A 22,516-nucleotide genomic window follows, 5' to 3' on the forward strand; every position below is an offset into this window, starting at 1 on the left:
CTCCGCCAGATCATTGCCTTTGATGTTCCTGCACTCCCTTTTGCCTGACGTCTACCTTCCGTGTACCGACCCACGCCTTTCCCCTGACCACCTTCATAAGCCTGCCATTACTATTACCTCTGCTTGTTTGACTGTGTGCCTGATCCCCGACCTCTGATCGAATAAAGGTTTCCTCTGTACTGCCTGCTTGTCTCTGGAGTCGTGCATTGGGGAGTAGAGGCCCCAGTGAGATACAAACTCACGACCCCTGGTTTACCAAACCAATGCTTTAACCACTGAGCTATGGGGCCGCCAAAAAAAAAAATAACAATAATACTTTGGTACTTTGGTTTCCTCCCACAGAAAAAACAAACAAAAAAAAGCATGCGTGATCGGTTGATAAAAGATTCTAAATTTCCCACATGTGTGAATGGAGTGCATATTGTTTCTATGTGCCTTGCAATATGCCTTGCGATTGGCTGGCGAATATGCTGCCTCTCGCCCAGAATCAGCTGGGATGGGCTCCAGCTTGCAAGTGATCCTAGTGGGGTAATGCAATACATGAATTGGATGGCTGGATAATAACTCAGCCCTATGGTGGGCAAGGTGATCATTTATGCTCCTTATTTCTCTCACAATCGCTTCTTGTGACTCCAACACATGCACTGAAGAAAAGAGTCCTTTCCATTTATTTAATTTGAACATGCACAACATATTGGTCGCACATGATAAGAATGTGTGTGTTGTTAAATTATTTTTTTCACAGAGAAGATGTCGTTTTAACACATTTTAATTACATGGAACCAATGTACATGTTCAAATTAAGTCTATTCAAAGGACGTTTTATCTGTATGCACGGGTGCCGCAGCAGCTGGTTGTTAGAGTATAATTGCGTCACAGAGGCTGGGGGATGCCGGAGGAGACGCCAGGAACGGTGGACAAATCCTCTGAAGATATATAGCATGTGGCTGTGACTGCACTGATAAAAAGAGTCGTTTGAATTTACTTAATTCGAACATGTACATCAGTTGCACATGATTAAAATGTCCTAAAATTCTGTTTTGTAGGAGAAGAATAGTAAACTGCTCTTTTTTTCTGTGTGCATGTCCTCCCCTGTGTATTAACATAATAAATTGAGTAATCAAACAGGAGTGACAGTTTTTGATATCCTCTTTGAAATGCTGATGTTCCTCTTTGAATTTAATCTATTTATTACAAATATCATGCATACATTATTGACACATGAACCTTGACCTAATAGGGCAAGGTGGAGGTTACTCTATGAACACAAAGGTTGTGAGTTATAAAAATATATGGTATTAACTTCCTGGGGTGGTCAATCCACCACTTGAGAGTCATGTTGTACATGATTGCAGCGACTCACTACTCGAACGGGATGAGGCCCTCTGCCTGTTTTGGGCACGATTTGGCAGTGACCAAGTGTCCTCCACTGCACATTCACCTTACAGGATATGTAAAGTCTTCAAAGCACCTTTTGCTTTTATTATACATTTTTTATGCTGAATTAGAATCTGAAATCTGTTCGAATACATTTGTAGTTTTTGCTTATCAGCAAAAATAGCTTGCGCATTGCTGAATTCACCAGAAATCCCTAGAAGGAACATGATGTCAGGATGAGACATAAATATGGCTGCTCTTCTTAACCTCTCTCAGTGATAGCAATAGTTCTCAAAATGTAGTTTATTTACTGTCATGGAGGCAATGAATTGTGTCTAATTCTGCATTGACAATGGATGCAATGCCCACGTTCACTTCTGCTGCACGGCATCGTACTTAGCCACATTCTCATCAGCATTATGAGATTGCCTTCCCTGTTGCACTGTTCCCTGCTCCTGAGAAAGACTGTGAGCCTTACTGATACGCTAGCAATGGCTCAACGGTGGATTGAAACGTTGTACGAAGCCAGGGGAGGGACTAAAATCACTAACATTGTCCACACATGGCAGAATGAGCACACTCACTTTAACTTTTGTCAGGAAAGGCTTTTAATTTTTTATGCAGGCAATTTAGATTCTTCCGTGTGGCAAACATGGCAAATATTCGCTCACCACATCATCTTTCAATTGACCACTGATGAGGTGGCAAAAGGGAAGCGCAAACCCTTGAGATGAGAGGGAGAGAGAAAGAATGAGGGTTGAAACAGAAAAGTTCATATCAAGAATCTAAATCTCAAATGCTCTGATCTCATTTGAAAGCGGTTTTGAATGGAACGTTAAGACATACTTTGAAGAGCGCCAAATGCTTTCTTGGTGATGAAAGAGGAAAGCAGATTTTGAGGAAAATTGTAATGCAAGGTCAAATTTGTAAGATATGGCAGTAAATAAATAAAATCTGACTAGTATTCATTGTACTGAAATGAACTGCACCACATGAATATTTAAAGTGAGCTCCGTTTGAAATGGCAAATACATTCAATTTATAACAACTGAACTATAGTGGTATTTATAATTTAGTCTGCTAATTTTTTTAAAGACCATCATTTGATAGCGCCATGTTTTAAAAATAAATAAAATGGTTGTTGGAAAATTGTCATGTTGCTGCTCTCTGTGGAGCTAAGCTCACCACTTCTGAACAACTTATCGTTAGTGAAAAGTTAAAAATGCCATTACGTTCTGCTTTCGGATGCAGTTTCCAATCAGGAAGAAATACACAAAACAATTCAAGCTAATTTGAACAAATATATTATTCCTAAAGTGTTTATCAAATTGTTGGTGCTATGCATTGATCGGTACTCAAGAAGTAGCTCTGTTTTAAAATGGTTGGCAACCTTTGGTGTACTTCTTTACAGTCCATTGAAAATAATACAATGTAAACTGTAGAACCCCACTTAATTTGCTTCTTGTGCACTCAAATTTTCACCTAAACGCCAAATTTGGTCATTGTAATGAATTAACCATTTTCTTCATGCAATTGACATGATTAATGTTGGTTAATGTTTACCAAATTTAAGCATTACAGAGTGAACATGGGCAAGTTAAGCCTTATGAAGCACTGAGACTTTCCGAGCAATTGTGCTGAAAAAGATTCAAGGCATCATAAGGCTTCAATGACGGTCAAAACTGGAGGACATCTGAAGCCATTGTACAGTAACTTCTACATGGCACGACTGAAGCAGTCCCACTGTTTTCCATGACAGCAATAAAAGTTAAGAAGTGTCTGCTTAGTCTTTCAAGTGTTTTGTTCAAATAATGATTATAACATCATGACAATAAAATATGCAGATGCTTTCCCGAATAATCTTAAACAGATTCCAGATGAACTCAAATAATATATGAAATATTGTGAGACAATGACGCACACTGAAAAACTATGTGCCATTAAAAAGCTTCAAAATATTTTGAAGGAATGAAACAGGAAGCAAAACAGTGATGACATCCAAAGCTTCAGACATCATCGGTCACATAACACTGCCATTTTGATACAAGCTCTGACATAGCGTTACAGCTCACTTTGCTTCGGGAACAGTGAAAAGCCTCGGGATCATTTGCAGTGATGGGTCACTGGTGAACACAAAAGATGGGGGTGACAAAAAAAATAGTTCTACCTCTTGGCTTGCAACTTTGGTGAAGGTCAGTGGTCACAAATGAATATAAGCATTGTGTCCTTATTAAAATAAACCATTAGCCCTTGAGAGAATTTTTTGAGCATAGGGAACAGCTGGAATCACAGCAAGAAATTCTTTTTGTGATGTTTGCTGGCATCTCTTCAAAGGCTAATACCCCTGTTTTCAAGAGTTGCACAAAACATCTGTCTTCGTTATTCAGTGGCGATAAGAGGGTGATATATATTTTTTAATCAGGATATGACTTTTTATCAAGATGGTGGGGTTGTGGCCCAATATATGAATTGAAGTTTTCATACATTTCAACCAAGTTGAATTTCACAAATCGTTTCTTACTTCTTGTTACGGAAAGGAAAGCAAAAACATTCCATTCATCCATCTATTTTCTTAGCCTCTCATCTTCACAAGGGTTGCAGGGAGTGCTGGAGCCTATCCCATCTGTCAACAGGCAGGAGGCAGGGTACACCCTGAACTGTTTGCCAGCCAATCGCAGGGCACATAGACACAAACAGACACTCAAAATCACACCTAGGGGCAATTTAGAGTGTTCAAATGTTGCATGTTTTTGGGATGTGGGAGGAAACCGGACTGCCTGGAGAAAACCCATGCAGGCACGGGTAGAACATGCAAACCCCACACAGGCGGGGCCAGGATCGAACCCGGCTCCACAGAACTCTTGAGGCCAACGCTTTACCAGCTGATCCACCGTGCCGTCTCTAAAAGTAAATATACAGCAAAAATAAATACACTCATTTTATATTAAAATACACCATTTTAGAAATTTCCAGCTTATGTTACCACTTATTATAAAATTCTAGGCTGCACCATGTTGCGAGTACAAAGTTGGAGCTTGGGTGAATTTGCTATTTTCCCCAAATACTCAGTCACTAAGTCACTAATTTTGCACATTCTGGCAACTATTTGGGAGTCCCACTCCTGAACATAGATCTGTGGGTCTTTGATGTGTTCTGTCTCGGTCATTTTAGGAGCCACGGAGACAATTTTGGTGAAAGAAAAACGATGCACTAAAATAAAACAAAAACAGGTCAAAAATTAAAATATGTTGTTCCATCGGTGTATGCTTGTTACTTTCTTGTCATTTGAACTTGTGGCGGGCCCAGTTCTTTCTCTCAGCTGCATGCGTGGCAGGTGCAGAATGCTGATAGTTGCTCACTGAGGGTCTACTAACAGATCAGGAAAATGTCTGGCTTCCTTGATCAGAAGCAAATGTCAGGCGCTTGACCCACTGATTGGGTCTTTGCCATGCTCGGATGACACACCGTCCAATTTGTGTGGGGCCAGTCTATCACGTTCCCCCCCAGCGGGGGCGCGACAAACAGTCTGTTGTCGGGTCTCCAGCCAGGCTGGGAGAGTCCTTCAATGCCTCCTTCACTTGGGTCTTAATCTCCCACGTGAAGATCGAGACAATGCAGGATTCAGAGAGAATCAGGGCGTGGCCAGCTTCAGCTCGTTCCCCCTTGCATATCTGCAAAAGGGCATCGGGCTTGCCGTTCTTGGTCCCTGGTCCCTGGGGATTTAGCCTTTTGGCGGACTTGAGGTACTCAAGATTCTTGTGGTCCGTCAGTCCCAGGAACGGAACCTGGGACCCCTCCAGTCAGTGTCTCCATTCCTCCATATTGGTCTTGACTGTAAGCAACTCACAGTCTCCGATGTCGTAGTTGCGCTCCGCTGGAGTCAACCTCTTGGAAAGGAAGGCCCATGGGTGTAGTCTCCCATCCCTGGTAGTCCTCTGGGAGAGGACCGCCCCTATCCCCGATTCCAACGCGTCCACCTCAACGATGAACTGTCTCTCTGGGTCGGGCAGGATGACGACCGGGGCTGACATACATTTAGGATTAAAGTTAGGGAATCTAATGAACCTTTGAACCTCCTTGTGGTTTGTGGTGGTGGGCCACTGAAGAACGGATTAGATCTTGCTGGGGTCAATGCGGATTTCCCCCTCCGGTAGAATGAAACCCAGGAACGTGACGGAAGTCCGGTGAAATTTGCATTTGTCTTCTTTGAAATAAAAGTTGCGCCGGAGCAGTTGCTGCAGCACAGCCTGGACATGCCAGACATGGGAATCCCCTCGTCTGGAGAGAAAATCTGAACATCGTCAAGATGGATGAAAACATGTTTATTGAGTATTTCGCGCAGAACATCGTCAATGAAGTTCTGGAACACTGCAGGTGCATTGGTGTGCCACAACAGCATCACCAGGTATTCATAGTGACCCGTGGGCGTGTTGAAGGTGGTTTTTCACACGCCCCCCTCCCTAATGCGCACCAGGTGGTATGCGTTCCATAAATACAAATTGGTGAAAATCCGAGCCCCTTGCAGCAGCTCAAAGGCTGTGGCAATTAGGGGAAGGGGATACCTGTTCTCAACAATTATGTCGTTTAGGCCCCGGTAGTCCATGCAGGGGCACAGGGTTGTGTCCTTCTTATTAAGAAAGAAGAAGCCGGCCCCGGCGAATGAAAACGAGGGTCGAATAAGGCCCGCCGCCAGCAACTCCTCCACGTAGTCACTCATGGCTTGGTGTCCCGGGCCTGTAAGAGAAAAAAAGTCTCCCACGCGGGGGTGAGGTGCCGGGAAGTTCGCGGGTTCAGGAGGTTCAAGTCGGAGTCGATGAACGGTAGCTGTACATGAAAATCCACTTGCGTTTAGAGTAACCTTTAGTGCGCGTCGTGCGGGCTTGGCAGGACAATGAGCCACAAAGTGGCCCAACCGCTCGCAATAATAACATTGAGCCTCTCGCCAGTGTCCTTGCCACTGCTCGGAGGAGCCGTTGACCCCCTCAACTTGCATGGGCTTCGCCTGGACCGGTTGTCACGCGATCTGTGATACGAGATTCCGTCGGGCGTCTCCCTGGAGCCCGTTGCCCCTGCACTGTATTGCGAGCCTCTGGTCGATCCTCAGGGCAAGGGCGATGAGTGCGTCCAGGTTTGTGGGCAGCTCCACTGCAATGAGGTGAGCTTGAATCCCGGGCGAGAGCCCCTGAAAGAATGCACCGAGGAGTTCTCCCTCGTTCCACCGGCTCTCCGCCGCTCGAATGCAGAACTCAATAACATAACCCGCAACTCTGCGTTGCCCCTGCCAGAGCGAGATCAAAGAAGCCATCCCCTCACGTTCTGGGGACACGTATTGAAATACCTGTGTCATAGCACCCACAAAGTAGGTCCAGGTGCGGCAGGTATTGCAACCGCAGCTCCATTTGGCTGTGGCCCAAACCTCTGCTATCTATCTGATATCATGAAGGCTATCCGGGAGTGGTCAGTGGGGAAGGTGGAGGGCTGCAATTCTAAGTGGAGATCACACTGGGTGAGGAAGGATTTAATATTACCCGTGTCTCCAGAGAACCGCTCGGGCCGGGAGAGTGGCGTACACAGTCCACTGGGCATCCGTGGCCAGCAGGAAAGCGGGGTCGGACAGATATGGGACTTGGCAGCAGTAGCTGTCATCGGACTGGCGGAGGCAGCACTGGACATGGCCCTGAACCATGAGCCCAGCCGAGCAAATATCTCCTGGAACCAGTGATTAGTCACCTGGAGAGCAGCTTCCTGCTCAACGATATGTCTGCCTTGGATCGCAGCTGAGTCAGCTTATGGCCAGATCGTTCTGTCACGACCAGAACACGGGGTTCGACACAAATGCACGACTCAGGAGATGTAGAGGCGGTTCGTGAAAAATTTTCATTTAGGCCAGTGTTGGGGATCAAGCAGGCAGTCCACAGAAGCAGCAGTAACAAGGTCGTCAGGCATGAGAGTCAGGTCAGTGGGCAGGCAGAGGTCAGTACATGGGAGATCAGGAACAGAATCAAGAGAGTGCGGGAATGAGACATGAGGCAATGATCTAGCAATGGTCAGACCATACGAGAAGTCCTACTTGTATCCGTAGTAATTACGGGGAATGAGGCACAGGTGTGCTCCTCACTAATTGCTGCCAGTGTGTGCTGTGTCAGGGACTGCCACAGCCAAGTTAACAAGGAACGGCAGGACCATGAAACAGGAGACATCGAAATCAGATACTTCAGGCAGCTCATCAGGCTCCTCTCTATGGAGAGGAGCAGCGCATCAAATTTGAGCCCCTCCGGGATGACCAAGCTTCTCACCCAATCTTGAAGCGAGAGCCAGGAACCCTGAGAGGAAACTCATTTTCTCTTCTTTTATCGGTGATCTGGTCTTTCGGTAATGACCAACAACTTGTGACCATAGGTGAGGCTATGAACATGGATCAACCGGCTAATAGAGAACTTTGCCTTTCGACTTAGCTCCTTCTTTACCACAATGGACCGATAGAAAATCCGTATTACTGCAGACGCTGCAACAATCTGCCTGTTGATCTCACGCTTCATTTTTTCTTCACTTGTGAGCAAGACCTTGATATACCCGAACTCCTCCAAGTGGGGGAGGATCTCATCTCCATCTCCGTAAGCCCATCGTCACGATTCATAGTGTTGACAATACATTGCTTCCCCCTCCTGTGTTACAACGCGTAAATCAGAATCAGATAGTCTACACAATATATTACTAATACTAATACTGATTGGACCAGCAGGATGTGAGGGTGTGTCCCAAAAATGCCACAAGGCACAAAATAGTAGGGTCGCTCATCAAGAATTTAATGACTTAACTGCTAGGGGGAAAAACTGTTCGAATGCCGGCGAGTTTTAACTTGCATTAATCGGTAGCACTGTCCTGATGGAAGGAGTTGGAAGAGCTGGTGGTGAGGATATGGAGTGTCCAAAAGGTTCCTGCCTGCTCTGGACCTTGTTTGAGTTGCATACAAGTCTTCAATATGCATGCAGCAATGGACTGGACCCAAATGCAGGACTCCAAGGTAAGGTCGAGAATGTTGAGGGTGGTTTTATTCCAGGCTATGATCATACGAAAGTAAGCAGTCCAAGAAAGGCGGATGCACAAAAACTTGAGGCTACAGGGAAGATGCAGAAAGATGAAACTAGGTCTGATGACTTTGAGGCAAAACTTGGAAACATGGATAAAACTGTAGCGCCGGAGAAAAGGAGTCGGAGGCGGAGTGTCGGACACAAGAACAAAACTTGTTTTATTGTTCAACATCAAAACACAACTCGCATAACGGCGGGAACTCTCTTAACCTTCACTCCGGAAGCGCAACAAGAAAAACAGTCCGCACCCCAACTCAAGGTCCCGCGGGTGAATTATGTAAACACCACACAAGCCCCCCCAGAATTCACCCATAGTCGAAATCCTCGTGCCGTGGAGGGATGACGACCCGACCCCGGCGTGTGTGCACTGTAGGGGCCGAGGGGGCGGGGCCGCACTGTCCATTGAGTCACGGGAGAAGGCCCCAGGCGGGGTCAAGGGCACCCCGGCAGGCGCATGGGCACAGGGCAAACGGGGACGACCCCGGCGTGGGGGGAGGGCCAACCCCAAAGGCTGGGCAATGTCCAGGTCCGCGGGTTTGACCCTGTCCACGGAAACAGTCTAGGGTCTGCTGCCAATGTCCACGAGCAGGCTCTTATCCCCGTGCTCCAGGACCCTGAACGGCCCGTCGTATGGGGGCGCAGAGGTCCACGGTGGGCGTCATAACGAACAAAAACAAAATCCGCAGAGCGCAGGTGACGGGGAAGCCGGGCAGCTGGGGTGCCGTGTTGCGACGTGGGAACTAGCGCAAACCCTTTTGCGGCCTCCAGCAGGGAGGAACGTTGCCTGGCTGTGGACCAGGGCGCTGTGGCGTCCGGGATGAATTTGCCGGGGACCCGCAGTTGCTGGCCGTAGACGAGTTCGGCAGATGAGGACAACAGGTCCTCCTTGGGGCGCACCTGAGGCCGAGCATGACCCACGGAAGCTTATCCAACCAGTTGCCGTCCGTCAAGCCGGCACCCACGGCTGCTTTCATGGAGCGGTGGAACCGCTCGCCGAGACCGTTCGTCTGGGGGTGATAGGCGGTGCAGCTTGACCCCCAAACTCTCAGCGACTGTGTTACAGAGATCAGAAGTAAACTGAGGGCCACGGTCGGAGGAAAGGTCGCACGGGGTCCCAAAGCGCGCAACCCACGTGCCGATGAACGCCCGGGCCACGTCTGACGACGTTGTCAAGGAGAGGGGAACGGCTTCGGGCCAGCGGGTCATCCTGTCCACCATGGTGAGCAAGTAGGTGAAACCGTGCGAGGGAGGAGGTGGACCTACCAAGTCGACCTTGACGTGGTCAAACCTCCTCTCGGGGACAGCGAAGGGCTCCAAGAGGGCTTTTCTGTGGCGATGCACCTTAGCCCGCTGACAGGCCACGCACGAGTCGACCCAGGCCTGCACATCTTTCTTAAGACCGCGCTGAACAAACTTCTGGGCCACCAGCCTCACGGACGGTTTCCTTCCGGGGTGGAAGAGGTTGTGGACCGCCTCAAAAACAGCTTGTCGCCAGTTTGCAGGGACCAGCGGCCGAGGCTGGTCAACGGAGAGGTCGCACAGCAACCTGACGCCCGAGTTACCAACCGCGACTTCCTCCAGGCGCAAACCCCTGTCAGAAGTCTTGATGGCCTTCACCCCGTGGTTCGAGGCCTGGTCTGCGCTCATGCGGGAGTAGTCAAGACCCAGATGCACAGTGCCGACGATCGCCCTGGAGAGGCAGTCCGTGACCACATTGGATTTGCCGGCAATATGTTGGATGTCCGTAGTGTACTCTGAGATGAACGACAGTTGGTGTTGCTGGCGGGCGGACCACGGCTCAGCCACCTTGGACATGGCGAAAGTGAGGGGTTTATGGTCCACATATGGCGTGAACTCACGGCCTTCCAATAGGGAGCGGAAGTGGCGGATCGCCAGCCAGAGGCCGAGGAGCTCTCTATCGAATGTGCTGTATTTGCGCTCCCTGGGGACCAGCTGACGGCTGAAAAAGGCAAGCGGTTGCCAGGTTCCGCCGACCCACTGTTCGAATACGGCTCCAACAGCGTAGTCCGATGCATCGGTAGTGAGAGCGACAGGGGCCCCGTGGGTCGGGTGGGCCAGCATAGCGGCACGACTCAGTGCGGCCTTTATAGCCTCGAAGGCTTCTATCCTCTCGGCGGTCCATTCAACGTCCTGGTTGGGGGCCTTGTCTTTAAGAGCCTCCCGGAGGCCCCGAGCCGAGCGAGGTCGGGGAAAGCGGAGACGGCTTCCACCTTTGCCGGAAGGGGGGCGGCGCCATTCTTGTCTATGAGGTGCCCGAGGAACTGGGTAGAGGGCACCCCGAAAACACACTTCACCCGGTTGATGATCAGGCCATGCTGCTCAAGTCTTGCAAAGAGGTCGTGGAGGTGCATCAGATGTTCATCCTCCGAGGAGCTGGCGACGAGAATGTCATCCAAATAGACGAACACAAATGGCAAGTCCCTGAGCACAGAATCCATTAAACGCTGGAAAGATTGTGCTGCATTTTTATGACCAAACGGCATCCTCAGAAACTCGAACAGTCCAAACGGAGTGATTACAGCTGTCTTGGGAACGTCTGAGGGGTGGACGGGAACCTGGTGATACCCGCGCACCAGATCGACCTTGGAGAACAGGATTTTGCCCACCAGGTGGGCTCAGAAGTCCTGAATGTTTGGAACAGGGTAGCGGTCGGGCGTAGTGGAGTCGTTAAGGCGGCGGTAGTCACCACACAGTCGCCACCCGCCACTCGGTTTAGGGACGATGTGTAGCGGCTAGGCCCACGGGCTATCCAAGCGGCGGACGATGCCCGGGCGCTCCATGTTGGCAAACTCAGACTTCGCGACTGCTAGCTTCTCGGGGTCAAGCCGTCGGGCCCTCGCGTGAATCGGGGGGCCCTTGGTCTCAATGTGGTGCTCGACCCCATGTTTAGTCGTGGCAGAGGAGAAAGTGGGCCGCGTCAAGCCAGGGAACTCACCAAGGAGGAGCTGGTACTTGGTGCCGTCCGAGAGCGAACTCGAGAGACCGCCATAAGTCGCCTCATTGCGGACGCAGGCGAGCATGGAGAAAGTCAGTGCATCCACCAGACGGCCCCTCTTAACATCCACCAGCAGCCCGTGGGCACAAAAAAAATCAGCGACGAGGAGAGAGAATGAGACATCGGCAGTGACAAAGTCCCATGTGATGCGCTGACTCCCGAAACACAAGTCCACAGTCTTCATGCCATAAGAGCGGATAGGGGAGCCATTAGCGGACAGTAGGGGTGGCCCATAAGTCCCGCCGCAGTGGCCGTCAGGACGCTCCTCTGGGCGCCGGTGTTGCAAAGGAATTCACGCCCGGAAAGGGTGTCCTTGACGAACAGCAGCCGGCTCTTCGCGCCCACGCTCACGGCTGCTGCGAAGCGTGGGCTTTTGCGTTTCCCGACGCGTCGTAGTTGCAAGGGGCGCGGCACCTCTTCGCTTTCGCACTGAAACGGGCATGGAAGTAGCACAAGCCTGTGCCAGCACGGCCGCCGGTGGCAATGGGGCCCCTGCTGGATGCCACCCCCGTGCCCGGAGGCGAGTAACTGCGCATCGCGGCCAGCGTCTCAGGGGAGAAGCGCTGGGTGGCCAGGAAGAAACAGTCGGCCTCCTCGGCCAGGGCCCGGGGCTCAGTGACAGTACTGTTAGCGAGTGCCGTCTGAACATGCGGTGGCTTGTGCCTGAGAAACAGTTCCATGAAAATGAAATTGGGCTCTTCCGTGTCCAGCTGGTTTAGCATAATTTCCATGAGTTCGGAAGGTTTGCTGTCCACCAGTCCATTAATAACCAACAGACGTCGGGCACGCTCCGGCCGTGAAAGCTCAAAAACCTTGAGAAGGTGAGCCTTGATCCCAGCATACTTATCTCGGGCCGGGGGAGAGGTGATGAAGTTCACTGCTCTGGCCGCCGTTGAGCTACCGAGTGCTGAGACAACGTGGTAGAAACGCGTGGAATCATCTGAGATCCCGCGGAGGCCAAACTGAGCCTCCGTCTGCGCGAACCACGCTGCCGCGGACGTCTCCCAAAACTCCGGCAATTTGAGGATGGCGGTTGCCATGTTCCTTTCAGTCTCGAAAACGCCGGGACTGACGTCGGGGTCACCAGTGTAGGGCCGGAGAAAAGGAGTCAGAGGCGGAGTGTCGGACACAGGAACAAAACTTGTTTTATTGTTCGACATCAAAACACAACTCGCATAACGGCGGGAACTCTCTTGACCTTCACTCCGGAAGCGCAACAAAAAAAACAGTCTGTGCGGAACCCCGCACCCCAACTCGAGGTCCCACAGGTGAATTATATAAACACCACAAAACCAAGACTTACGCAAGATGATGCAGTCCAACACACAGACAACACAATGAGCTGGCAAATGCAAGAGACAAACTCAAGGCTTAAATGCCTGGTCTAATTAGCGTTCATACGGTGCAGGTTTGGAGCTGCTGCCAGAGGCAGCTCCACCCAGGACAGTGGCTTGGCCGTGCCCCTGACATCAATAGTTGGTGGAGAGATGCCGACAATCGATTTAGCGATTTTGATTGTCCGTGGTAGTCGGAGTTTGTCCTTTTTGTGACCGTGGTGTCATCTGCAAACTTCAGGAGAAAGAATAAAGAACCCAAAAAGGGAGATGTGACAAATTGTTGTGTAAACTCTATTTATTCACAAGTGGCTGTACGTAGTCTATAACAAAAAATGGGAACTAAAGGTGCAGGTAATGCATGAGCAGCAGCTATGGCAGTCCAAACCAAAATAGACGTGGGAAAAAACAGTCCCCATAAAAACAAACAGAAAACAGAACTAAAAGTGCGCATAACACGCGAGTGGTATCTTAAATAATGTAACTAAAAAATAGATATGGCCCAAAGTGGTCCACGTAACAAGAAGCAATACTCATTAAATCGCTGGTAGAGCCAGAGGATGAAGCCCCAGCGGAAGGACATCTGGGGGTAAGAACTCGGTAGGAGAATCAAACTCACAAGATTCCGTACTCGAACTAATTGTCCAACACACTCAAGGTTGGAACCACAAAGACCATGAGCGGGCAAGGTGATGCTACGAAATATCCTGTAATATGTCCTCCTTCCACTTCTGTTCTCCTTAAATGGTCAGCTGATAATCATCGCTGTCTGGTGTGCAATAGGGGCCAATCCCACCAGTAGTCTGCCAAGTGCCAAAACCAAAAATCAATATCAGACAGCCGATGCATGACATCCCGAGACGTCAGATGGTGGACCATAATTTATTCGAAATTCTCTGGAAGTCTTTCCCCATGGCCATGTGTGAGACACAATTTCAACCTACACAACAAACACATGAACACTGTACTGTGATGACCCAAGAATCATTTTTGCCTGTATCTGCAATATTTTCAATAATTTGATTTGAAAACAGGCATTAGTGGATGAATGTCAACAACTTCTGTACATAGTGTACATATTACTGTATTTGGGTTGCTATCTACCCCACAGACATTCTCCTCAATGTCAACATTTTATTATTACTGGATTTTCTGTATTGTAATGCCCATCTTCTCTACCTTGTCCTCTCCTGCTCTTCTTGTGATACAGTATCTTCTCTAAAAAGTATTTGCTCTTTTTTTCTTCTCAGACAGAAAAACTTTGCTAGAGGTGTAGACCAGCAGCTTCCAGATGGCATGGTTGTGGCATCTGTGCCAACAGAAGTTCAGTGTCATGAGGACTTATCAGACCCAGTCCCTGACCCAGAATACCTCACAGGTGAGACATTTCTAACCAGACAATAAACCATTGTGGTCATTTAAATAAAAAGAATAAAATATCCCCCATTTGCAGTGTTGGGCACATGACTAGTTATAGTTACCAGTTACCTGTCCCAAAAACTAATTGAATTGCTCCACTCTAAAAGTAACTACTTCCCAGCAAAAAATTACTATTGTGTTACACCCCCCCTGCCCTCCACACACACACACACACACACACACACACACACACACACACACACAAGCCAGATGCATAGAGCAGGACAGCAAAAAACACGGTACCTGAACAATTTATTGCTATTCATGTTTACATTGAACTGAAAATGTTAATGGATTTGTTAAATCCAACTCTTAACATACATGGATTCCTCTCTCCAAACATCCACCCATCCAACCCAGTCATCTCGACATTTTAACCCTTAAATCAGTGGTTGCATTGTCGGAGAAGCAGCTTCTCAAAACTTGAGGTCAGAGTCTGTTCCTCTTTGGTTTGAAGACCAGCTTCCCCACATTTGACATGCACATTTTTATCTTTCACCTCAATGAGGTTAAAGTAGTGTCTGAATCTCCATTTGGCAAATGCCATTTGAGTCCTCCTCACTCGCTATCGCTCACTCTGCGCCGTAGACACCCGCCACTACGGATGCGCTCTAACCACCAGCCCACCTAATTTGTCTGATTGGCTGAAGACATTATCTTGCTATACCTTAGCCAATCATCATTTCTTAGACGATTATCTCACCCTCAACCTCCCATATCACGGTGCAATACTCACGCACACGTGACAAGTGTCTGTGTGCACGAAGTCAGATGACAGCATTTATGTGTTTTATTGGCCGGCTTCAGTCACGTGCAGTAACAGGGTGTTGATAATGGTAACGGTGTTATAGTGACAATCAGAATAATTAGTTAGATTATCCCTTACTGAAAAAAAGTAACGTCGTTAGTAACGATGTTTATTTAAATGCAAAAATGTTTTGAATTTGCCCTTCTGTTCCAGTACTTTTGGAGGAAAGTGGAAATGTTACACAGTCAATGCTTGGTTTTAGGCAAAAAAAATATATATTAAAGAAAACCCTCCAAATTATGATATGGGTGTTGTCCTCAAGCATGGACCTCAGTATGATTACGGAAATTGGGAGATTACGAGTATCTTTATATCACACATGATATATCCACTTCAATGAACCACTCACGGTCCTCTCACATATGGTTCACGTTGGAGCTCTAGTGGGGTCAAACTAAGGACAGTGGAGAAGGAGGGTTGGTGCATTTCAGTAAATCACAGGTGTGCATTATGTAGCGTGCAGATCCCAGTTAGATGTGTTTCAACTTACTAAGTTTTGCTTGTGAATTACATACATACGGGTGGAATTGGCCATTAATATTTTTACAAAGGTGCATAAAAGAAAAATGATCATCTGTTTTGGGCAACGTGAATTTATGATGACAAATGAGCCAGAGGTTGTTTTCGTGAGCCACAACTGAACCACAGTTATATCGTTTGCTTTCTTGATGATTGTGGAGTCCCACTGTTGAGAGGAATTGTGGGAATCGAATCTTTCATTCTGTGGTTTGTTAAGAGGAAACTTAAGGCTCGGCTAAACTAAACTAAACAGCACTTATGTCTCAAAATGTTTGTTACTAAGCAACGTCAGCCTGTCACCTTTCACTTACCAGCACGAAGAGGAAAATAGAAATGCTACCTTTTTTTCACATGTGCATGTGGCAGAGAAGGTAGGCTGCATTGCACCACCAGTGACATGTTTCCAGCTCATTGTCAGCCATGTTTGAAAAGCTCATTCCCTTTTTAATTCTGAAATAAGAAGTTAAAGAATACTCTGGGTTTGTTCAGTCAAGCCAAGTCAAACACCCGTCCATCCAGATGCCTCTGTGCATCTTATGTTGTACATCCATACATCCATCCGTTTTCTGAACCGCTTATCCTCGTGAGGTTCTCAGGAGTGCTGTAGCGTATCCCAGCTGTCATCGTGCAGCAGGCAATGTAGACCCTGAACTGGTTTTCAGTCAATCGCAGGCCACATGGAGGGAAACAACAGTCACAGTCGCAATCACACCTACGGGCAATTTAGAGTCTCCATTTAATCCATGTTTTTACAATGTGGGAGGAAACTGGAATGCCCAGAGAAAACTCACACAGGGCGAGAACATACAAACTCCACACAGAACTGTAGGCCAAAACTCTGCAGCTGTGCCACCGTGCCACCATAAGAACAACCAATAAATACAATAAATTATAAACAGTCAGGGGTCTGCTGTTTGTGCTGCGTACGCCTTAGCCTCTTATAGTCAGTGTGGTCTGCTGTATGCATGGAGTTACACGGTTTTAGTAAAAAAGAATAGGGTCGAGATTAAACAGTTTAGCTCATTTTTCAGAGATTATGAAGAAGATATGTGACAGTTTGTGATGCGGGGTAGGATGCAACAGCAGAGATGACCAAACCAAGTAAATTTATAAGGCGTTGATTTCCTTGTAACAGGCAAACAGGGACTTAGGGTGGTCTGTCTTGGCCAGACAAGGGCATCCACTGGCAGGCAGATGTGCACATCAGGTTGCAGCCACAAAGGGAGTGTGGGTGAGAAGGCAAGCATGGGCCTTCTGGTTGGCAAGAGGGAAAAAGATTATCTGCATTTTTTTTAAACTTAGTGCAAATAGTTTTGCGAGCTAGATGTGACTGACAGTACAACTACTCAAAACGCTCTGGCAACAAGGTGACGTTTGGGACCGGCTTGAGTACACTATTGATGAAGGTGAATGGCAGCTCCAACTCATCACTCCACTCATGCACATAGTCACAGTTATGAACACACACACAGAGAAGCACAGTCTGCTGTTACTTTCAGTTTTTTCAGTACTAAAAATACCTTGAAAAGTAAAATTGTTTCATATAAAATTATATTTCATTTGTACTGACATTTGTACATTTAGATTATTTTGTCATTTTGTGACATTTGAAATGTCAGACAATGAAGAAAACCATTGTTTTTCAGCCAATCTCAATAATCTGAAAATCATCTGATCGACTTCCATTTTTGATCACATGATCAGATCGGGACATTAATGCAGCTCTATAGGAGCACAAGCCAGTGCATTCTGTAAGTCGGACCCAAGCTCGGATTCATGCAGAGGGTTATGTCAGGAAGGGCATCCGGCGTAAAAGTCTGCCAAACAATATGAGCGTTCATCTAAAGAATCCCATACTGGTGGCCTAGGTTAACGATGCCCGTCCCCAGCATTGTTAACCTGCAGGGTGTCGGTGGAAATTCAGCTACAGTGGGTTGAAGACAAAGAAGAGGAGGAAACCGGATTCGTTTGGAGAAGAAGAAGAGGAATGCACAGAGCCTACAACTGAGTGTAGGAACTTCGAATGTTGGGACTATGACAGGAAAAGCTCAGCAATTGGTTGACTTGATATATTACGCATCCAAGACAGCAGGTGGAATGGTAGTAAGGCTAGACGTTTAGGACCAGGGTTTACATTATTTTACCATGGAGTAGATGGGAAGAGAAATGGAGTACGGATTATTTTAAAGGAAGAGCTGGCTAAGAATGTCTTGGAGGTGAAAAGAGTATCAGATCAAGTGATGAGGCTGAAATTTGAAATTGAGGGTGTTATGTATAATCTGATTAGCGGCTGTAATGTGTTTAGTTAAAAGATTTGTATTTTTGCATAAGATAAATGTGTTAGTTAAAAAGTTAATCTGTTTATTTTTTATTCGATTTGTTAAAATATTTTAAAAGAAAAAGTGTCAAAATGACACCTCTTGACCTGTGAGGATCATTCAGTTTCTATGTGGAGTGAGTGCTTTGTACGTCAATAGAGGATCTTTGATGTATCTCCGATGAACATTAAGTCTGAGAACAACCCATAACTACGCTGAATGTGTTATAAACGTTTGAACCTTGGGAAACGTTCATCTTTGTAAGTATTGTACGTTCACAGACATTCGGATGAAGTCAAAATTATATTTTATTTGGAAGCACAATGTAAATGAATGATCATTGTGTTTAGCATAAGTTAGCTAGCTACCTGTACTTTGCACAATAGCACACAGTGCACAGTGTAATGTATATATTTCTGTATCTTTCAGTTACATGTATTAATTCATTTACCACAAGAAACCTCCATAAGAGCAAGAAAAGAACGCCTTGTGTACGGAGTTTTCTTTATACGTTCTCTGGCTGTTTAGCTTCACATAGTAACGTGTCGTGATGGCAGCACAGTAAAAAGAAACTCACGGGGTTCAAACAACAGAGAGCTACATTAACTCAACATGAGTCTACGCTCAGGAAAGAAATATCAGAAAGATTATGAGCAGTAGAATGAAGCTGACACACAATCTAATCCAGACGTCGGTGGAGCTACAGATCAACCAGGCCCTGCTGTCCAGCTGTCGCCGGAGAGGCAGCAAGTGTCGGTGAAACAGCAACCTTCACCTCCACACGGCACCAGGTTGAGGGACCCCAGCAGGAGGTCGCTTTCATCATCACCATCATGGTTCATCATGGTTTTTCTGCTATGAAAGCCTATGCCAAAGCTCAAGCAGCTAAAGCCCAGCTCATCTTTGCTGATAAAGAGGCAACCATAATGAGGCAGGGAGCAGACTTAGAGGCAAGTGCATTAAAACAAAAGGCTGATATAGATGCCAGTCTCCACATTCCGAGATGTGAAAAAGAAGTAGCAGCAGCCGAGGCTGAAGCTGCAGCCTATGAAGAAGTGGCAATTCAGAGCGGTTAGTCAGACATGGAACACCCCCACCCCATTAAATTTGAGCCCTTTCTTTAACGCTGCACAGCACAGCAGGGATTATGTCGAAGAACAAGGTGAGCTACTCGGACCCTTGAAAAGAAATGACTGTATATTAGACAGGCTAGTCATCAACCAACCCGTTGACCAAGTTACAACTGCGGCTCCACAAGCTTCGCCACTGATGAACAGCAGCATCGTACTTGAACAGGAAGTAAATCTAGATCCAACTAAGACCTCTTCAGTGAATCTTTTAGCCCACACTTTCCAACCCACAAACAACAACCAACCTGAAACAATTGGAGCACATGATTTTGCAAAGTATCTCATTCGCAAAGAACTAGTTAGCACTGGTTTACTGCATTTTGATGAAAAACAAGAAAACTTTTGAGCAACTAAAGACTTAAATCTATCAGCTAGAGAGGAGATAGATTTACTAACAAAGTGGTTAGGCCCAAAGTCTTCAGAACAGGCTAAAAGGATTCGTGCTATGCACAACCTGAATCCCGCTGCAGGAGCAAAAATGGTTTGGAAACGTCTTGAGGAATGTTACGGCTCCTCAGAGGCCATTGAAGATGCACTCTTACGAAAAATAGAAGCGTTTCCAAGACTAACAAACAAAGATAGTGACAAGTTAAGAGAACTTGGTGACATTCTGTTAGCGTTACAGTGTGCTAAATCAGATGGTGCACTTCCAGAGGTTGCGTACCTGGACACAGCTCGAGGAGTGAGACCAATAGTTGAAAAACTTCCCTTCAACCTGCAGGAAAGATGCACAACTGTAGGATAGCAATACAAATACTTATAGTGTCTTGTTTCCCTCCTTTCCTGTTTTTTGTTCAGCAACAAGCAAAAATGAGGAATGATGCAAGCTTGAATTTATCCAGATGCATCAGTCAAGTCTACTCGCATAGAAAAGTCCACATCGCAAAATCGCAAAGCTACTGTGTCAGTACACAGAACAGAGATTGCAGAGGAAAAACAAGATGGTTCACAGGAAAAGAAAATAGAAGAACCAGATCGACAGTGCCCGATTCATAAAAAGTAATTTAGAGACAAACCAGTCGAGGAGCGTCAAGCCTTTCTCAAAGAGCATCACATCTGTTACAGGTGTTGTGGTTCAGTGCAGCATATTGCAAAAAATTGTAAGGTACCAGTCAATGTGACAGTCCCAAGCACATATCAGCGCTTCATTCAGGTCCTGTTCCTGTCCCAAAATGCGACACCTCAGAGAGAGCAGTTACTGAGGAGAAAACAGCAGTGCTCTCAAAGTGCACAAAGGTATGTGGTCAGAATGAAAGCTTATGCTCTTGTTCTAAGATCTGTTTAGTGGAAACTTATCTAGAAGGCCAAAAAGACAAATTGCTAAAAATGTACGGAGGGATTGACGGACAGAGTAATAAGTCCCTAGCTAAGACAGTTCTTTGACTTGTTTGAAATCAACACCTCACCCACCCCGTACACTCTCAAAACTTGCTCAGGAAAAGCAGAAATTGCGGGCAGAAAAGCTGAGAACTTTTTTATACAGTGCATGGACGGAGAGACGAAAATCAAGCTGCCCCCTTTGATTCGAATGTGACTCAGTTCTGGATGACACATCTGAGATCCCCTCACCTGAGATCGCTCAGTATCACCTTCATCTTCTCCCAATCACAGACAAAATCTAACCTGTTGATCATCATGCTCCAATCCTCCTACTCCTGGGAAGGGACATCCTCCAAGTTCATAAGGTGCGTGAACAGATAAACGGCTCCAACAATGCTCCTTATGCCCAAAGACTGGACTTAGGTTGGGTTATAGTGGGGGAGGTATGTTTAGGTAAAGCTCACAGCACAACAGAGGTTAATGTATACAAGACACATATGTTAGAAAATGGACGCACAACTTATTTTGAACCATGTCCAAACACCATTACAGTGAAAGAAGACTGTAGTGTTAGGCCTCAGCTAAACACACTAGCAGTTGCAAACATTGCAGACTCCACAGTCCACACAGACAAGCTTGGTCAGTCTGTGTTTGACAGAACAGAGTTAGATGACAAGGTAGCGTTGTCTCTAAATGACACAACTTTTCTAACGCGTATGGATGGTGCAGTTAGTCAGAACAAGGAAAACAGTTGGGTTGCTCCTTTACTCTTTGCTGTCCATGAAGGAGGTTCCCAAGCAACAGAGATCAGGCTTTAAAACGCTTCAACTCACTGAAAAAGACTTTGGAAAAGAAGCCAAAAATGAGTGAGCACTACATCCAGTTTATGCAGAAAATGCTGGATAGCGATCAAGCTGAGCTTTCTACCCCTCTGCCAGAAGGTTAAGACCATTGGTATTTTCCAACATTCGGCGTCTACCACCCACGGAAACCAGAACAAACGGGAGACCTGTTAAGGAGAACTAAAAACATGTTAGCAGAATCCAACCTGCGTCTCCACAAAGTGGCTTCTAACTGTAACCTGGTCATGGAGGCATTTTCTGTGGAGGAGCGTGCTAAAGACTTGAAAGATTTGGACCTTGGAACAGATCCTCTCCCAGTACAAACGAGTCTAGGACTCTGATGGAATCTACAAACTGACAGATTTACTTACCTTGCATCAAATGAGACAAAACCATTGACATGCTGAGGAGTACTGTCAATCGTCAACAGTCTCTATGACCCCTTGGGTTTTGCTGCTCCTGTTGACATGCAAGTCAAGGCACTACTCCGAGAACTGTCATGTGAAGAGAAAAACTTAGATTCACCTCTTCCTCCAGAAAAAGAGGAGATGTGGGTCTCATGGAAAGACTCGTTAACAGCTCTTGAGGATCTACAAATCAAAAGGTGCTACATTCTAGGATCGCTAAGTGCCATGGAAAGAAATGAGTGGTGTATTTTCTCTGACGCATCTGCTGTAGCTATGGGGCAGTAGTGTACCTGCGTTCATTAGACAGTCAAGGTCAGTACCATGTAGGTCTTGTGATGGGGAAGTCCAAACTGTCCTTGTCCGGGCCACACTGTCCCACAGCTGGAACTTTGTGCTGCCATACTCGCTGTGGAGATGCATGAGTTGGTCAGAGAAGAGTTGGACATCAAAATTGACAATGTTATGTTTTTCAGTGACAGTCGTATTGTGTTAGTGTGCATACACAACTCTTCAAAAGGGTTTTACATGTATGCAGCCAACCGTGTCACACGCATTAGGTTATCCACACAACCAAACCAAGGGTGTTTTGTGCAAACAGTGTTAAACCCAGCAGACCAGGCAACCAGGTTTATTTCAGCAGCTTGAAAACAGTAACTGGTTCACTGGCCCCAAATTTCTGTATTCAGAAAAACTCATCAATTCACTTAACGATGAACGACTCACACTCGTAGAACACGAAAATGACTAAGAAATACGTCCAGGAATAAAAACGCTCACTACTCCAGTATCAGAGTCACAAGTAGGTGTGAAGTCTTTGGAAAATACTCAAGGAGGACGACAGCATGCAAAGGTATAGCCAAAGTAATTCATGTTGTTGCATCTTTTAAAGAAAAGTCAAGCACAGTTTCTGCTCCATCTGGAGACTTCTCCTCTCA

General features: G+C 46.7%; 1 protein-coding gene across 1 annotated transcript in view; it reads left to right on the top strand.

Annotated features, from left to right (window-relative positions):
• Window positions 1-22,516, top strand: part of LOC133510384 (astrotactin-1-like) — a 442,032-nt gene that overhangs the window by 137,656 nt on the left and 281,860 nt on the right. Inside the window, exon 14 of the mRNA XM_061838217.1 lies at window positions 14,069-14,196. Coding sequence (XP_061694201.1) covers window positions 14,069-14,196 — 128 coding nt within the window. The remainder of the gene's footprint in view (window positions 1-14,068; window positions 14,197-22,516) is intronic.

This window comes from Syngnathoides biaculeatus, chromosome 13, assembly GCF_019802595.1.
Source record: "Syngnathoides biaculeatus isolate LvHL_M chromosome 13, ASM1980259v1, whole genome shotgun sequence".
NCBI lineage: Eukaryota > Metazoa > Chordata > Actinopteri > Syngnathiformes > Syngnathidae > Syngnathoides > Syngnathoides biaculeatus.